The sequence below is a fragment of the Athene noctua genome, chromosome 12 (genome assembly GCF_965140245.1).
Source record: "Athene noctua chromosome 12, bAthNoc1.hap1.1, whole genome shotgun sequence".
Taxonomy (NCBI): Eukaryota; Metazoa; Chordata; class Aves; order Strigiformes; family Strigidae; genus Athene; species Athene noctua.
Window position 1 is genome coordinate 4,742,930 of NC_134048.1, and position 17,564 is coordinate 4,760,493.

Here is a 17,564-nt window from a genome sequence, read left to right on the forward strand (position 1 = left end):
TCTCTATGGTCCCGCGGGCGGGATGTGGCGGCTGCTGCTGGGCCGCGGCCTAGGCCGCTGCTGGCCGCCCCCCGCCCGCCCCGCCTGCGCCGCTGAGCCGCCCGACGGCCGCGGCCCCAGCCCCGAGCGGTGAGTGCGGCGAGTGCGGCTCGGCCCGGGGCCCGGCCCGTCGGACCGCGGCGCTGGCCTGCAGCGACATCGGGGGGTCCCCTTGCCCCAAGGGCGCTGCTGAGGGGGCGGTCTGAGGACTGATTTCTGGCTTGACGGTGTTGGTGTTTTCTGGTTGTTTTAGAGCCCCCGGTTGCCAGGATGGACGGCCCCGAAATGGCTGGGAGCGAGGAGGAAGGCAGCAGCCCCTGCCCGGCCTGGTGCCCCGCTATTCCGTGCTGGAGGCAGTCACCTGGGTGAGGAGCAGCAGGCAGGGCCGGGTGTCCCTGGCCGGGAGGAATGTCGCCAGAAGACCTTGGGGGGGTGAAAGGGGATGGGAGCTGTGGACACTGCAGGAGCCCCCGGGGAGGAGAGCCGTGGTGGGAGGCTCCCCGAAATGGAGCTGTGGGCAAGCTGCCGCAGGGAAACAGGACAGAAGGAGGGAGTGGGGCTGTTTTCCTTGACTTGTGTCTTCTTTTCTTCAGGGAGCACTCGGTGCACTTCTTCTGCAGCTGGTCAGACAGATCTCATGGCTGAGATCGCTACCGGATGCCAGGAGAGAGCACAGATCTCCCTGGCTTTCTTCGTTGCCCTCTCAGCAGACAGGTTAGCAGCTCTGGCTTGTGAGAAGGGGCTGTGGGAGGGCCCGGCTGTTGGACAGGATTGCTGCTTCATGATATGCTAACTTAAGACTGGAAGAGAGCTGTTGAGAGAAGCTGACAACCAGTTTTCAAGCTCTCTGGGAAGAGTGAGGGCTGGTATCTGTCAGGGGAATCTCACTGTTTCTTAAGGATTTGATGCAATCCCATTTTTCATCCCACATGCCCTTACCATTGTTTTCTATTATGGATTCCACTCCCTGAACCTCCCTCCTGCTTGGCTTTGTGGTCAGAGCAGAGAAGGACACTGGGTAGATAAACAGACCAGTGTTGTCTCCTAAAGCAGACGCTGCACAGCTAACGGGAACTGTTTTGTGCTCTATATTTCAGTAGAGACTGAAGCCTCAACCAGCTGTCCTAGGGCACAGCTGGGGTCCCACTTCCTGCAGAAAGCAAGTCCAGAGGTCACACTAGAGAATTCATCCTCAAGCATCCCCTCAGGGCAAGGAGAGAGCCAGCCCTGGGCAGAAATAGGTATGTGCAGTGTGCTGTTGGTCAGAATACTTGTGGTAGAAGGACTTCTAAGTCTGAATTTCCCGAAGGCAAAGCTAGGAGCTAAGAAGTGTATAGCCATTTATTGACACTTGAAGAGGTAAGTTAGAGAGGAAAGACAGAACTTCAGAGAGATGAGTCAGGAGTCCAGAGACAGGAGGGAAAAAATCTCCTGAAGGCAGGTAGCAGCCTGTGCTGTCACTGCTGGAGCAGGCATCAGCTTTACCAGTACTGGGCTGCCTTAGTGACCTGATTACAGCATCTGGTTTCTGTTCTTTTATTGTGGACAGATGTTTGCAGTCGGAAGACTTCTGGCAAATAGTGCACCAGTGATCTGGGAGATTTGTAACACGGTGTGAAACTAAAGGAATTCTCTTCTTCCTGGAAGATGAGGATGTATTTCCAAGCAGTTATGCTGTAGATAAGACAGTGGAAGGAGGTATCAAAGACACTCTTATTAAAATGAGTTTTATAAAAAATGGGAAGATAAAAATAATTGTATTCTTACCCAGGAAAGCATGTCCTATATGTCAAATTCTTGTCACGATTCAATGAGGCCTACAACAGGGCTACTCACTGGATGTATAAACACTGATAATGGCTTCAGGAAAATTATTAGAAGCAGGAAGCCTGATGGGTCAGGTATTAAAGGGGACCACATATGATCATGGTGTAGAAGAGGTACATAAAAAAGCCAGTGCACAGATACTGGCCAGATAATGTAAGGTGTTGCAGAAGAGGTCAGAGGGGTTCCCCATTCTTTACTTTCTTCCAGATTTTTGATTTTCTTCAATGCTGTTTTAAGCTACTGCCCATCACTGCTTATCAGACGCATCTCCTGCCAAAGGTTACCATCCCCATCAGTTGGCAAATGAAGCATTTTGTTTCCATGTCTCCTAATTAGCTCCAGGAAAACAGCCAGGTTAATTTACCTAAACTGCCAATTAGACTGTTTAACCCATCTGCTTTTGCCTGGAGCATATTAAGAAGCACTCAGACACACTGCCTCGCTGGCAGATAACTGGACATGGACCTCTGGGAGAAGTGGTGGGGAATAAGTGGAGACAGTGATGCCTTCACTTGGCACTGCTGAACATTCAGGAGTGAATGTGTGTCTGTGTCTGACAAACAGTTTCCTACTGAGAGTCAATAGAAAGAGCTTTTAGGCAAACTGATAAATTGAACAGTGACAAGTCACCAAGGCCACATGCTTTTTGTTCAGATGTTCTTCAGAAGCTATGAAATTGTTGGGCCTCTAATGATGATGTGTAACCCAATGCTTAAGTCTGCTGTATGATCAGAAGAATGAACACTGACAAACTGGATGCTGGCTTTTAAAAAAGCGGCTTGTTTGAGCTGCAAAACTGGGGAAAAAAAAAAAAAAAAAGAAAAAAAAAGGTAATACTAAGAAACTGTGTTAGTGTTATAGAATAGAGATGTTAGATACCTGGAGGAGTGTGCTATATCAAAGAATCAAAGGTTTTAGGAAGCCATTTCTCAGGCCAGCTTGCTCCATTGCAGAGACTTAAGAGGGTTGTAAATCTATTAAGAGTTCTTTGGAGAAGTCAACAGGTATGTGGAGCAAGATTATCCAGCTTTTAGCTTTCTGAAAATCTTTCAGCTAGGACCTAAAACAAAGCTATCTGGAGAAATAGAGCTGATGTGAGGGAAGGCAGAGGGGCTACTATTGGACTACTAACTCCGTAAAGTACAAGGAATCATTTTCACAGTGGAGAGCCCTTACTGGTGGATTCCCTTAAGTCCTTTGTTGAAACTTGGGTTTGTTCAGCACAGTCAGCAGTGATTTGGAAAAAAGAAGTGATGAGTAAGGTGACAGAAGAAACAAAAAGTAAAAAAATTATTCAGGACAGTCAAATCTGAAAGTCACAGCAAACAATTGCACGAAAACTAAAACCAGGTTAATTCCAAGGTAAGTTAAATTAGTATACGCAGGAGAATGTAACTGTAAATACACATACAGAATGAGGAGTGTCAAATTAATAATTACATTGCAGAGGGAATATTTAAAGTCACCATGGATATGTTTTTGATAAGGTTAAGTCAGTGCTCAGCAGCAGTGAGGCCAATTAAATGTTAATTATTGTAAAGGAAGGAACTGAGGACAAGACAGTATCATAGGTTTGTGTAAGTCTGTGATGCAGCCACAGCTTGAACACTTTAAAGAAAAGACTGTCTTAAAAAGAGTAACAAAAATGGCACAGAAAAGGATGACAAGGAAACAGTTACATACAAAGAGAGGCAGACTCTTCAGTTTAAGAAAGAAGTGGCAGAGGGTGTGCTCTGTGAAACAAAAAGTGTTGAAGGAAAGTGAATAAGGACAAGATTTTTCATAATACCCATATTAATAGGCAGCACAGAAATGGTCAGGTAGCAAGTTTGAAAAAAAGGCAAAAGACAGTAGAAATTTGGCCAGGGCACAGGTAAATTGTGGAACTCATTGCTACAGGCCAGAAGTATAAATGGGATCCAAGAAGTGATTGGGTAAAATTACACATTCAAATTAGACTTGATTAGTCCAGTCAAAACCTCCTGCTCAGAAGATCACAGAACAGCTGATTGCTGGAAAGTTCTGCCAGGAAAAGCGTGACTTGATAATCCCTGGTTTTTACCCTTTCTGCCCAAGCATCTACAACTGTCAGTTGTCAGAGATAATAAATGTCAGAAATAATTCGATTTTGCTCAATACATAAGTCCTCAGGTTACATTCTCACATTGTGCTGTGCATCCATTTTGTGGGAATTTATTGAGAAAAGTCAGAGTGAAGAGATTCAGTAATTTTCACTGAAGAGTCTGAAAAAATGCATAGTTTTGTAATGTGAGAACTCCTGTGAATCTTTCCGTGGAACGTTTCAAAGTGAAGCTTGGTGATGCCTTGGTGATACCTTCCTCTCCGAGTATGTTTTGATTTCTACAGAAAAAGCTGCCTACGGTTTAGGTTATTTTTTTTTTCGGGTGTTTAGCTACGGAAAGAGAATGAGGCTGGCTAAATCAGAATGCAGCAAGAAGCTGGGGAGAGCAGAAGGGAGGGAAGGACAGACGCCTGGCAGATGATACAGAGGATCTGGTAGCAAAGTCTTGCCATTAGAGAAGAGACCTCCAGAACTTGGGGTGGAGCAGATTGTACCTTCACTTCTCTAGTTTGCAGTTGGCAAAGGACCTTCTAGAGAGAATTCCATGTCCTCATCCTTCCTTTCAGTGTTTCAGTTAATTTCCAGACTTGCTTGTGCTGGTCTACATGTACAGGGACAATCTGCTATTGCTGTCAGCTACTTCGTTACCTCAAATAGCAAAGATCTTTGTGATGGATCCAAACATCCCAGCTTTGCAGATGAGCCGTTCCAGTTTTAACATAACACAATATGATAGAATATATTACTTTTAGTGTGTTTAAAAAGAAAACTAAGAAATTCATTTATAAGTTGCTTTAAATAGCATTCTGGATATTACTGTCAGCAAGTCCTCAGCTCCATGATCGCATCCTATTTTTTTCATGCAATTCATGCCTCACTCAAAGCTTTTTTTGCCGAAAAGTTAAAGGCACATAGTGAACAAGCAGGTGATTACAGCCAGTCTCAGTGTTATAGCAGCTGAATGCTACCCTGGGGAGTTGTATTTTACCCCTGGCAGAACTGTAAAATTCGTTATTTCAATTCTGAGATTACAGACATTTCAGAAGTGTGTTTTCATTTCAGAGCACAATGAAACCAATTGGAAACACTAAAATTTTCCATGAGGCAGAAATCCTGGATTTTGTCCAGCTCTTGTTGTGAATTAATTCTTGTGAAGCATTTGGATGTTTTGGGATGAGCAATCTAGACTGTCTATGAGAAGATTATTAATTTCTCATTTGGAGCTAGCTTTGAGCAACATTTGATTAGTACAGGATGAACAGTGGGGAAATACCAAATATTTATTAGCTGCTGAATATGTGAGCATCGGGCATCCAGGGCACTGGAAGCTGCAAGATTGCATGGAAGAAAGGATGCACAGTCATGTTACATCATAGCTACGTGTTTGAAGAAGTAGAAATAAGGTTGAGCAGAAAATTCCAACTGTTAGCAGCTTTTGTGTGCTTTGAACATATAACCTTAAGAATAATTTAACATGGTTCTGTGTGTGCAGTATAGCAGTGAATTTGTTCAAATCCTAGTTCCTATGAAGTTCTGCTGAAGCTTGCCTGTTCTTTGGGAAGTAAGAAACAAACAGTTGGGGTGAACTTGTATTAACTAATGTCAGATTGAAGGTTAATCTAAACTGGTCATCTCATTCTGCTGAAGTGGGGTGGGATTCTTCGCTCTGGGGGGTGCTTTTATTTCTCCGTTTACTGCTGAAGGAACCTAAACAATGTGTTTAGATTGTGTGCCTAGTATTGAGACAGCTGCTCTGAAACAGGAGAGTCTTAAAAATCATGATATCCATGAAGAGATTTGATTTGAGGCTTGCCCTCTTCCCTTTCAAAGGGAAATTCCAAGAGAATTCAATAATCTAGCTCTTCAGGAAATGGGACTGGGTGTCAGGATCAACTGGTCCCTGTGTTTTCTTCCAAATGACTCCTCAGGAGTGGTTTGCTCCCCGGGAGTGGTAACTCTGATCTGGGGAGATTACTGTGATTTGAGTGAGGAGAGGTTCCCAGTGGTAGAGGGGCATGAGATGGTTCTGGAGGCTGATAGAACTCAGAGTTAGTTTTTGGGTTTTTTTCATGGGGTGGTGGTTTGTCCAAATTACAGTGAGTTTTCTCAGTAAATGACGAATCTCTGATTTAAGAGTAGATGTCTATACAAAACATAAAGTTTATTGAAAGCATGAATGTACTAATGTTATTTAAACAAATATTTGGGAGAATTTTTAATACAGACAGTATTTTTCCATGGGATTTGCTGTTTTATATACGGCAAAAAACCAAATTACATCATGAGGGAGATACCTGAACAAGAGATAGACTCTTACAGTGAGAAAGATCAGATAATTTTATGCCTGATCTGAAAATAAATGTAAAGTTCAACTAATAAATTCACAGATTATATTACTTTTGGTGGAATGACAAATAGAAATCATGTTCGTCATAGCGATCTTGCTTGTTGGGTGAGTGGGGCTTGTTCAGATAAAATACATTTTAATACAGCCAGAGGGGATCTGTTTATCTGGGAATAATAAGGCTGCAGCTGGAACACAAGCCACAGCTTCATGCGCATTGTAAGACAGGGCAGGCAGTGCAAGAGGCAGTCCTGCCTGTGCACACTCACTTCTGCCACTGGGCTGGCACAAGTGCTTGTGTAGCCGTATCGTGCCACAAATCAAGGAATCAGGCCCTGGAAAGGGCTGATTATTCTCATGTATTAGCTTCCTGCTCTGCAGACACACAGCTTGAGAGGGGGACAGGGAGACCTGGGGAGGGCACAGCTATGTCTTGTGTTAGCAGCACTGGCTTGGAGTGATCCGGGCTCCAGCACCTGGTGTTAGGTGCCGAGCAGGATCCAGCTGCTTATGGTGATTCAGGTTAAAAAAAGCTGGCCTTAGTCAGCCCTCACCTGTTTTTCCTCTTTGCTGGAGGTTACCATCCTCTTAGAGTAGCTGGTGTAAATGCCTGTGTAACCACTTCAAGCACAATTCTGTTAAGAGCAAGGTGGCTTAGCTTTAGCTGTACATGTCTATAATTCTGAAACTGGCCGGGTAGTGGCTGAACACATGGTTGTGCCAGCATATATAAAAGGGCAGCAGTGAGCAAGTGGGGCACATTGAGGTGTTAACCTAAGCCTTCGTCCAGTGCAGCCAGAATAGCACGTCTGATCATCCACTTGCAGAAGCAGAACTGTACCCTGGAAAAAAATTACCTGGAAAAGGAGCTAGGGAAGCAAGCACCTAAGCATGAGATCTCAGTGTGATGCCCTGGGCAATGGGAATTGGAGCATAGTTCTGACACATGCAAACTAGGCAGTTACGAATTCGAATAAGGAGGCAATTTTACCCTTCCTGTGACACTGGTGAGAGGGTCCTCACTCCAATAGCAATGTTGAAAACTCAGGAATAGTGTCAAAAAGTCATAAAATTAATCAAGTCAGGCAGAAAAGTACTTCAGTTGAAAGACATGAACAGCACAGTCTGTTTAGAATCACAGACAGGAATCAAGAGGGGTTGATTAGTCATATCAAGACTTTCAAAAGGAGAATGGGCTTTTTACTAAAGAGGAAAAAAAGCCTAGAAGAGCCAGCGCCTGAGAGCAGAAACCAGTTGTATTTTAATATGAAATGAAGCACAGAGGTTTAAAGCAGCAATTACTAGTTGCTGGAACAAACTTTCAGAAGCAGAAGATTCTCTACCTTTTAGTGTCTTCAAATGAAGACTGGGGGTCTTTCTGGAGGAGGTGCATTGGCCAGCTGCAGATTACAGGACTGTATTCATGTGGCACTTGGTTCCTTTTGATACAAAGGTCAGATTGGTCAGTGTTCCTTCTGTTCTCAGTGTCCCTGACTGAGTGGGCGATCAGTCCTCTAGGAAGATGCTATGGAGGAGAGAGGATGGGAAGAGGAGGAAGCAAAGATACAGCATTGCTTAACACTGCTTCTTCTGTCCTTTTTATTAATGTAGGGGAGTTCCAGATTCCTGAGAGGTCCAGCTTGGGGCCAGTTCTCCGCAGTGCAAAGGTAACGCTTTCATTTTTTGCACCCTCATCTGCACCTGAGGCCCCTTCCCTACAGGAAGACATCTCAGTGCGACCCCAAGCACAGTCTGAGCAATCCACACACCTGCAAGACTGTTTTCTGCCCTGCACAGCTGGAGGCCAGGGGAAAAAGAGATGTGATATGCTGCCCTCTGCTTTAGCCAGAACAAAGTTCCAGGAACTACAAACTGACATCCCCGTCCTTTGAGGTGTCTGTGTAGCAGGAGTGCTAGTAGAGAAGCACTGAAAGAAAATGGCAAAAAAAGAAAAAAGCCAAACCAAACAAAAAAACCCTATTCAGTAGCACCAGTCTGTTTCTTGTGTATTTGCATTTTGATGCAACATTTCACTAGGTGATTACATGCAGTTGCTATTTTGGTTTTTACCAGACAACCCATGAGTGGAGAAGGTGGAGTCACTCCTCCTAAAACTGCAAATCAGGACTGGCTCTTGTCTGTTATAGAGAGGAAGATACATTATGCTTGAAGAGGATGCATCAGCTTGAGAGTCACAAGGCCATAAATTGTATTTTTGTTCTTGTTGTGATTAAACCTGCTAATTCCTTGCTATTCACAGTCTTAGATGCAGACAATTCCCTATTTTAAAAATCAGTCAGCTGAGCAGTTGTTCAAGGACACTGTGAACACAGTGGAGGTAAATTGAGTATTTATAGAGTGGGTTCCTCTCACTTTGACATGGCAGTGACCTCTGCTCCCCAACCAGAAAGGCATTTGCTTGATCTGCTGAGGGGCTGGGCGTCGAGCTCCCTGTCCTGGGAGGTGCCACTTCTGCAGGGCCTAGGAAGAGCCTGCAGGTCATGGGGCAGGACTGAGGAGAGGAGGGTTGTTGGTCCGTGTCTTGTCCTCTTGCGAGTAGCTCGGAGCGCTGGCTGAGCAGCAAGGCTGTTGGTGACAAGGGGCAGTTTTGCCGAATGACTTCCCGCAGCGGAGGCATCTCGGCCGTGTGCAGTGTGCGCTGCTGCCACTCGATGGCACTGCATTTGTATGCAAGCTGGGAAGCTAAAGCAACAGGCCGGGCTCATCCTCCTCCCACCTCCCAGAGCCGTGGTAAAGTAAAAAATAATGTTCATTACTGAGAAAGAAAAGACATTGTCTGCTGTGCAGGATTTTTATTAGGAGTGTGCAGTGTTTGGTAAGCTGACAGCATGGGCTCAGCTTGAGTTATGTAAAGCATATACAAGTATGTCAGTGCATGTTTGGCAGAGACTGTGCTGTTGACATGATGCAGGGCAGTGAACAAGGGCTAGTGTTACTTTTGAACGGAGTTACGAGTGGTATCAGGTATTTGCTAAATTCTGAAAGGTCTGATGCTGTCCAAGAGGCTACACCAAGCTCCCTGGTCAGAGGGGAGGCGAGCAATGTCCATACAGCTCCCTAACTAGATGGCTGTGTAGGACAGGGAGATTTTTTTTGTGGACACATGACACCAGATTACATCACCCTTTTGATAACTATAGTACAGTACAAATGTGTCTCACTGCTCGGTTTCCAGGAAAGAATCTCCTATAGGATTTGTATGTTTTTGCTGTCTTAATAGCTTTCTTCTTTAACTCCTCAGGGTGACCCAGCTCAGCGAGGGCATTTGGAGGAAGCTGCTTTCCAATTGCAGCAGATTTTCCGGATTGACATTTCCATTGCATTGAATATCCTCGGTAATGTGGACTTGGATTTGTTTTGTCCTTAAACCACACATTTCTCTTTTTTGGAGGACCTCCAAATCGTTGCAGGTCTTGTGTGAAGGCAGAGATGGCATATACCCAAGCTGAAGCCTCCTTTCAGCAATTTCAACTGTGCTTTGAGAGATTTATTGCCCTTTGTCCCATCCTGCCACCTGATTTATATCAGCATATTTAAATCCAGGCTTGGTTGAAGCCTGCACTGTTGTCCTGACATCTGTAGTTGGAAATTAAGCCATCTCTGTCTTTTTTGCAACACGAGATGTCGTATCCTTGTATCCTTTTTTATTGTCTGAGATCTCAGTCTTCCTGACAAGCTGAAAAAGCAATTGCAGAATTGCAACTCCTAAGAAGAGCTGAAGGAAGATGCAATGATCTAAAGTCCCTGCCCTATATACACCACTAGTTGCAGCACTAAAAAAGTGAGCCGCTTCTGTGCGAACCATACGTTGTGTTAGCCTGTGATCCCTCTTTGCAATGAGGCTAGAAAAATTCCTAAAGCACAGTGCTGCAATTTTTCCTATGGAAACTTTGGTCCTGTGGTGTGAGGGTTGGTGAGTGAGCTGGAAGTGGGCCGGAGCGCTTGGCATGGGCCAGGGAAGGTCTGGTAGCTGTGGGAGAGGTTGCTGCATTTGAGGCTGCGTTGTGTCTGTACTCTTTTCCCTGGTTTTTACATTGTGTTCTTCTCAGGGATTGAAAGTATGAGAGCAGGCCGTTACAGGATAGCCTATACCTGCTTCAAACTGGCAGCAGATCGAGGCTACAGCAAAGCCCAGTTCAATGTGGGTCTGTGTTACGAACATGGCAGAGGCACAGAAAAAGACTTGGAGAAGGTATCTATGGCTTGAAGGATTGTGTACGTGCAGCACAGACCAGGAGGGTGGCCTTTGTTGGGTGCGCAGGCGCTTTTCTCCTTTTGCATGGGTGCGACAGACTCTGAAGTCTCGTTAGAAAACACTGAAAATAATATTAAATACAAGTTTGCAGTGCTGGCTTCAGTGTCATAGATCCCCTCAGAGATGTGCTCCTGAAATCCCCCTTTTCATAGCTTCTGAGGTCTTCCCCTAGGTATGCAGGCTGTGCCGCTAGCACCCGGGAGAGTACCAAGGAGAAACCTGTCATGTTACTGTATTTAAAACACCACTGCACATCCCAGGGCTTCTTTACAGCTCGAGCCAACCAGTTTGAGTACCTTAACTGCAGCCTGCCACCTAGTGCGTGCTGGCCGTAGTTAGCACCTTCAGGAGCTGGAAAGATCCACAAAGGCAGCTTGATTGGAGTAATTGTGCAGATCCCCGTTGGCACAGAATAAGCTTTGGTATTGCTGGCCCAGTGCCACCCCCTTCAACATGCAGGGAGCTATGACTGGAGAAGGTTAGAGGTTAGAGGGCTCTCGTATACTCACAGTCCATTGTCTCACTTCAACAATCTCACGTTCTTCAGTGGGGAGGAGTGGGAGGGCTGCTGGGGTAAGAGTGTGCAGCTTATGATAGATCTAGACAGAGAGGTTAAGACAGTCCTGGCCACAGGGGAGTCGTCATGTTTGTGGGCATGTGTTACCTGAATCACACAAGTGTGTTTCTCTTTTTCCAGGCAGCTTTTTATTACTGCCATGCAGCCAGAAGCTGTCACCCCATGGCACAGTACCGCTACGCTAGATACCTCTTACGCCACAGACCTGAAAATGAATGGGACAGGCATCAGAAGGCAGTGACTTTCCTGGAGCAAGCAGCAATGGCTGGGATTACAGAGGTCAGTGTCCACACCATGGGAGCTTATAGGAGAGAGCCAGCAGAGAGCCCTGTCTAAGGATTTGAACCACAAGACATCCTGGAAAGCAGCATCTGTGGGACTGGAAGCAAAATTCTTCCTACATGTTTATACTCCTGTCAGTGTACAGGAGACAGCCCTGCCTGCACATGGGAAGCAGCTAATTGTGTTGGTTGACTGTTTTGCTGTTGGGCTTTTTAATGGGGCTCTTAGATTAGACACCTAGATTAGAGCGTTGGCTTAGGAAAACTGACCTATGGTGGAAAATGTAGCTGTGTTTCATCTCTGTGTTATGAGAGTACAGGTTGCTTTGGTGGAAGTACTTCCATGAGATGCCTGAAGTAAGAACAGATCCTCATATTGTATCTGTGACTTTTCAAGATGATTCATCGGCATGGATCTGTGTACCTTGCCCTCCTTTCCCACTCTTTAGGGGATGCATTTAGGCATGTGCCATCTTGTGTTGCGAACACCAGTCGTTCTGGCAGTGACTGTGTCTCATGTAGCATGCTGTTCCAGGAAATGCATCTGCTGTATCTTATGGACAGCTCACGAGTAGGAGCCATTCTCTGGCTCTGACTTCCACAGTGCAGTTTGAAGCGATATTCTGGGTCTTATGGTGTTAGTATGGTGATGTTAACTGCACGAATAGTGGAGTTCTATAGATCAAATGTGATTTTTTTGTATTTGCCATATCAGGCTGACTTTTCCTAGGACAGCCCTCTGCTTCTCTCAACAGTTTTTGCAGCAAGCAGGGTACTTAGCAGGCTCGTCTTGCTGCTGTAACCCCACCATTTGAGCAACTTGCAAAATCAGTAGAAGAACTGAAGTAATTAAGGGGGAAGATCCTAGCTGATTTGTGTCATGGTTTTTTGTAGGCACAGGCTTTTCTTGGAGTGTTCTACATGAGGGGGCTGCAACCTAAGGAAAAGAGGGGTCTGAAGTACCTGCTGCTGGCAGCGAAGAACGGTGTAAGTAATCCCTTTGCAAGCTGTGATTGTTCCCAGTTTGGCATCATTGCAGGTTACAGGTCACAGATTTTAGGGCTTCTTGGAAATGGGAGCAAGTGTCAGGATTTTGCCTCACAGTCTGAAAGGACAGGGTGGAGCCTTGGTGCATCTTGGAGGAGAAGCAGGCCCTGGGGCGCAGGCCCTACAAAACATGAATGTAGAAACAGCCATATTGGGTTGGAGCAATTCTTACAGCACTAGTGCTTATATTCATCTAGCATAATTTTACAAGTTTCCCATTATGGAGCATCTCCATGCTCTTCAGTCAAACTCCTTCACGACTGTATCATTTTGAGAACTTTGTGTCTGTCTTGAATCTGTTCTTCAAAATTGGCCCATTATTTCCTGCTTTCTATAGAGAGGATGAAAAGACTATTTCTTTGCAGGGGCCTTCAACATACTTCAATCCCCATTCAGCCTTCCCCCATTGTTTGAGTTGATCCTCACACATCATGTTGTCCAGATCCCCAACAATTTTCTTGCTCAGTGTTGAAGTTTCTCTGAGTGACCCAGGCTTGTCTGTTTTGGAAGGGTGGTGCCACAGTCTCAGCATAGTGCCGCTCCTGAACCTTTACCAGCACTTAGAGTAGTCGAATATGACATCCCATGTCTTGCAGTCAGGTTTCTGCATCCCGCAGTTTTGTTTCTTTACAGCGCTGTGACACTGTTCACTCATTTTCAGCTTGCACTGCATTGTAATAGCTAGTATTTTCTGAAGAACTTGTTCATTTTAACTTCAGTTTCCACAGCTTTTGTATAATGGAAAATAATGAATAGCTATTCCCTCTTCTGGCTAAGACTTCTGATTTTGTTGCCCTTCAGTATGTCCTCTCTGAGTCATTTCTTTTGCAGGTTGCAGAGTGCTAGTTTAGTTTGTCTCTCCACATAGTTAAGCTGTTCCATTTTGCTTGTCAGGCTTCTCTCTATTTTTCTAAGTCTCCTTTGACCGATTTAAGATGCTTGGACTAAAACTGCACTCAAGATGGAGGCATGCCAGGGATCTGAATTAATGAGATCCTCTGCTTTGTTCCATATTTCCTTCCAATAATTCCTAATATTGTTTGCCATTTTGCCTGCCACTGAGCAGTGACTTGATGGTTTCAGGGAGCTCTCACAGTGACTCACAGATTTCTTTTTATAAGCGCTGTTTTGTGTTTGTCAACACCAAGTTTCCTCTGGGATTGTGTTGCTCACTGCAAGTTCTTTATTAATTAATTCTTTGCATAAATTTGATCACTCTGAATGATGCTACATCACTTGCAAACTTCACCACTTCAGTTTTTACCCACTTTTAACAATGCAGGCACTTGGTAGATCACTGGTAAGACTAGACCTGACTAGCACCAGCAGCTCAGACATCATGTTCATGGTGGTTGATACAGTATTTAATTCCAGATCTGCTGAAGATCTCTCATAAGCTGCATCACTGACTTCTTTCTTCCATCCTGATGTCCAATGCATACGCTGCACAATACAACAATGAATTATCTTGTTCAATAGATGATTGTCATTTATTCAATGCCTAGTAAACCCTTAGCAGAAAATCTAGCAGGTAACTGCAGGTCCCAGGGGTACCCTGCTGTAGATCACTGTTTTGGTCCCAGCCGGGACAGTTCTCAGGAGCCAGTCATCTTTCCCCATCTCTGCTTCCCGATGGATCCTGGCTGCAGATCTACCACAGCCTCATCTTTGGTGACAGGCTGGTGCGTAGGCTCCCTGGGATGTACCCCACACCTTCTGCTGGGAGGAGGGCTCCCTGAGTATGTTTTTCTCCCATTACCCTGGAATATGAATTTATGTTTAGTTGGTTAAAAGGAGACTGGATATGGGTGAAGCAAGGACAGCACCATTTAGCTACAACTCCAGAAAAGGGAAAACAGGCACAAAAAGTCATGGGTTGGGTGTTTCTCTACCAGGTTGTTGCTCTGTGCTAAAGCCAAGGGGGAAACTCTGACGGGTGTTCTTCCAAATACAATGATGCTTCAGAGAGCTGCGTTTTACTTTGGTTACCACTTCTTATCCTCCCTTATTTTATGCATGCAACCGTAGAATATAAAAAAGAGTGGTGATGGAGAACTGAGTCTGACCTTCAGATTTCAAAGCATATCGCAGTCACTTATGCCATGCTAATTTGGGGATCTCTTCTTGTGGTCTTGTCTTTGAGGTGTTCATCAGATAAGAGACGGCTAGTGGAATACTTCATACTTATTTAACCCTGTCTCTTGTCACATCTGAAGTGCCAATCCTTCAACATGTTTATCTCATCTCTGAAGAAGTTTATTGCTGTCATAAACTGGGACTTGCAACATTTTGCAAAGCACCCACTCATTAAGTTCTTCACTTTCCTCTACCAGCTACATCCCAGACAGCAACACTTGCAATATGTTCTTTTCTCATGGCTTTATTAAAGCTTGCTACTTACTTCCCTTTTTTTTTTCTTTTCTTTTTTTTTGCAAAGCCTTGTTTAGATCATGTTTCTGGCAATCATACCCTTCAAGTTATGTTGCTGGCTTTTTTGCTGGAAAAGGTCTGTGTGACTGGTAGCCCATGCAGTCTTTTCAGTGTCTTCAGGGCCATCATCTTGCTTTCTTGCTATCTGTGAGACCCTTTTCCTCCCATTGGATCTCAAAGGTAAAGTGCACAGCCGAGATGTAAACATATCACGGGTTTGGATTTGGCTTCACTGACCCATCTGCAGTGGCATCCTCTACTTTCTAGTCCATTCTTAGCAGTTACATGTGTCTTAAGTAGTTTAAGTGTCCTTTCTCTAGCACTTACTTGCTTGGCTTCATTTCTGCTGCTTGAGATTTCTTCTGGAATATAATTAGGTGGGGCTGAGCAAGATAGGGGTGAGCTGTTGTGTTGAAGGCCTGATGCTGCCAAGGGGAATCTTCCAACTCTTGGCAGCAATTACCTCTGTGGCATTTGTTATGTTTTTACAAGACTTCTGCATGAACTGTAGTAGGGCAGTCCACAGGGCGTGCTCAGGGTTTGGGTGTGATCAGGATGTGGATGCAGTCAAGGCTGCCCAAGGCCTCTTAGCTCTGACCCCTAAGACAATTGGGATGCTCTGAGGAGACAGCAGTTTCTTTGTCCCTGTGACACAGACCTGTATGTTGAAAGAAAATCGGTGAATTTAATTGGAAAGGGATACAAGGGAGCAGAGTCAGAGATGGCTGGTAAGAAATTCTGCTTCACTATATGCTTGGAGAAAGAACTAAATTGTTGAAGATATGGTCTGAGGGACCAAAGATAGAGGAGTAAGCTTTAAAGAAGGTGACCAAAGGTACAGCATTAAACTTTAAAGAAGGTGTTAAAGACTCTCTGTTCTCCTTTTGTGGGCTGTCGTCACATCTCCGTGGTGTGGGGCTCATTGCTGTGCTGTCTCCTGTGGCTAGGATGCCCAAAGCAGGTATCACGTGGGCGTTTGCTATGAGAAGGGCCTTGGAGTGCAGCAGAACCTGGCAGAAGCGATGAGACACTACCGACAGTCAGCTGCTGCTGGGAACAGGAACGCTCGGGAGAGGCTGCGAGTGTTAGAAGAGGAGGTGGAAGGTACCGCGGACAGCAGGGGAAGAGGGTGTGTGGGACTGCACGGGGTAGTGACCCCATAAAAGTGGGGCCCATATTGCCAGAGGATACGTGGCACAGGGACGTGGCAAGAAGAAGTCCTTCTTACTGAAGGGGCCACTTTTCTTTATCAGCCCTTTCCACTTCTTACCAGCTATTTCCAGTCGAGCTGAAGTGGAGAGGCTGTTCCTATAGTATGATGCATCATTAATATCTTTTTTTAATGTACTTCCAGATGTGCAAACAAAGCATTCGTTCCCTTCTGCAATAAGAGCTTCTTCCTCCAGCCCCTGCTTCTGGGCTATTGAGCATATGCCCGCAGGCTTCCACACCACCCAGCCAAGACAATCTGCCCTCACCCTGCCCCACTCTTGGAGCACAGACGGACTCCACACGATGATGCTCAGTGGTGCAGGGTGGAGCCGTGCCCTCAGAAACAGGGCAGCACCACTGGAGCTGCAGTGCTTGGAGCCTCAGCACTGCCATTACTAGAGCGGTCGGTAAGTGATGTAAGCAGGTGGAAGGCAAGGCAGCCTTTCTTAGCCTGTGTGGAGCTGGAAGCAGGCTAGCAGTGAATGGGAAGAGAAAGCTTTCTGTTAATGAACAGGAGCCATTTTTAAATATCGGTGTTTTGAGAATAAACCTTGTGGTATCTCCTGTGACACCATGTCGTCTGGCCCTCTACCTTCCCATACAAGGACCTTCCTTACGCTCCTACGTTTCCATAGAGAGCTACGTGTAGCCTTCCACCATGCCACAGTGGTATGATTTGGGGCTATAATTCCAGTAGCCCTGCGCATCTTGCACATGGTCCCCCAGTGAGGTTTACAAGCCATCGTATGGTGATATTGGCAGCTAACTCTCTGATGGGCCTGGCCTGCACCCTCTGAGGCAATTTGATCTCACTTCAAGGCTAGCTGTTCCCACGGTGATTCTGCTACCAGCACAATCTGGGCTTCTCTCTACATTGCCAGTGTGGCAGTTTAATCTGCTTTCAAACCTGTACAAGCAAGAGTCAATTCTGATTATTATGGCACAGATGTTTGTGGGATATGGCTTATGGATCCACCTGAACCAGTGAAAGTAACGGCTGTCCTCAGCCATCCTGCACCATTGTCAGTGTCCTTCGGTCCCCAGTTATTATTCCTTCAGCTCTGGCAGTGAGCTGCTCCCACGGGTACACCCCTTTGAGTCACAATGAGCAAGGTTTGCTTCAAAATTTATGTTGTACATGTTTGCTAAGCACGCCAGCTCATTTTCACTGAAGTGGCTAAGGGATGCTCCCAGCGGGCAGTAACCACCGTCAGGCAGACAGCGGCAAGCAGCTGGTATGATAATTTCTTCCACTGGGGCAGCTGAATCCGGAAAAAGACATTTGTCCACACCAGTTTAAACTGGTTCAAGGGCATCTGTACAAATTGTCCAGCTTCCTGTAGCCATGGGGTGCTTTGTGTAGATCGAGCTCTGAAAAACAAAGGCAATGGCCCCATCCTGAACTTGCCATGGTCTCCATTCACCAAGGGAGGGGCACAGCCAGAGCT

General features: G+C 45.6%; 1 protein-coding gene across 2 annotated transcripts in view; it reads left to right on the top strand.

The window, feature by feature from the left end:
- The window catches only part of DELE1 (DAP3 binding cell death enhancer 1), a 20,057-nt gene continuing 2,493 nt past the window's right edge, over positions 1 to 17,564 (top strand). Inside the window, exons 1-11 of one of the 2 annotated variants that reach the window (XM_074916608.1) lie at positions 1 to 129; positions 293 to 404; positions 633 to 753; positions 1,137 to 1,280; positions 7,905 to 7,960; positions 9,556 to 9,649; positions 10,364 to 10,506; positions 11,267 to 11,425; positions 12,322 to 12,414; positions 15,852 to 16,008; positions 16,259 to 16,523. In XM_074916608.1, coding sequence (XP_074772709.1) covers positions 23 to 129; positions 293 to 404; positions 633 to 753; positions 1,137 to 1,280; positions 7,905 to 7,960; positions 9,556 to 9,649; positions 10,364 to 10,506; positions 11,267 to 11,425; positions 12,322 to 12,414; positions 15,852 to 16,008; positions 16,259 to 16,515 — 1,443 coding nt within the window. In that variant the 5' untranslated portion in view covers positions 1 to 22 and the 3' untranslated portion in view covers positions 16,516 to 16,523. The remainder of the gene's footprint in view (positions 130 to 292; positions 405 to 632; positions 754 to 1,136; positions 1,281 to 7,904; positions 7,961 to 9,555; positions 9,650 to 10,363; positions 10,507 to 11,266; positions 11,426 to 12,321; positions 12,415 to 15,851; positions 16,009 to 16,258; positions 16,524 to 17,564) is intronic. The other variant, XM_074916609.1, reaches the window with a different exon arrangement.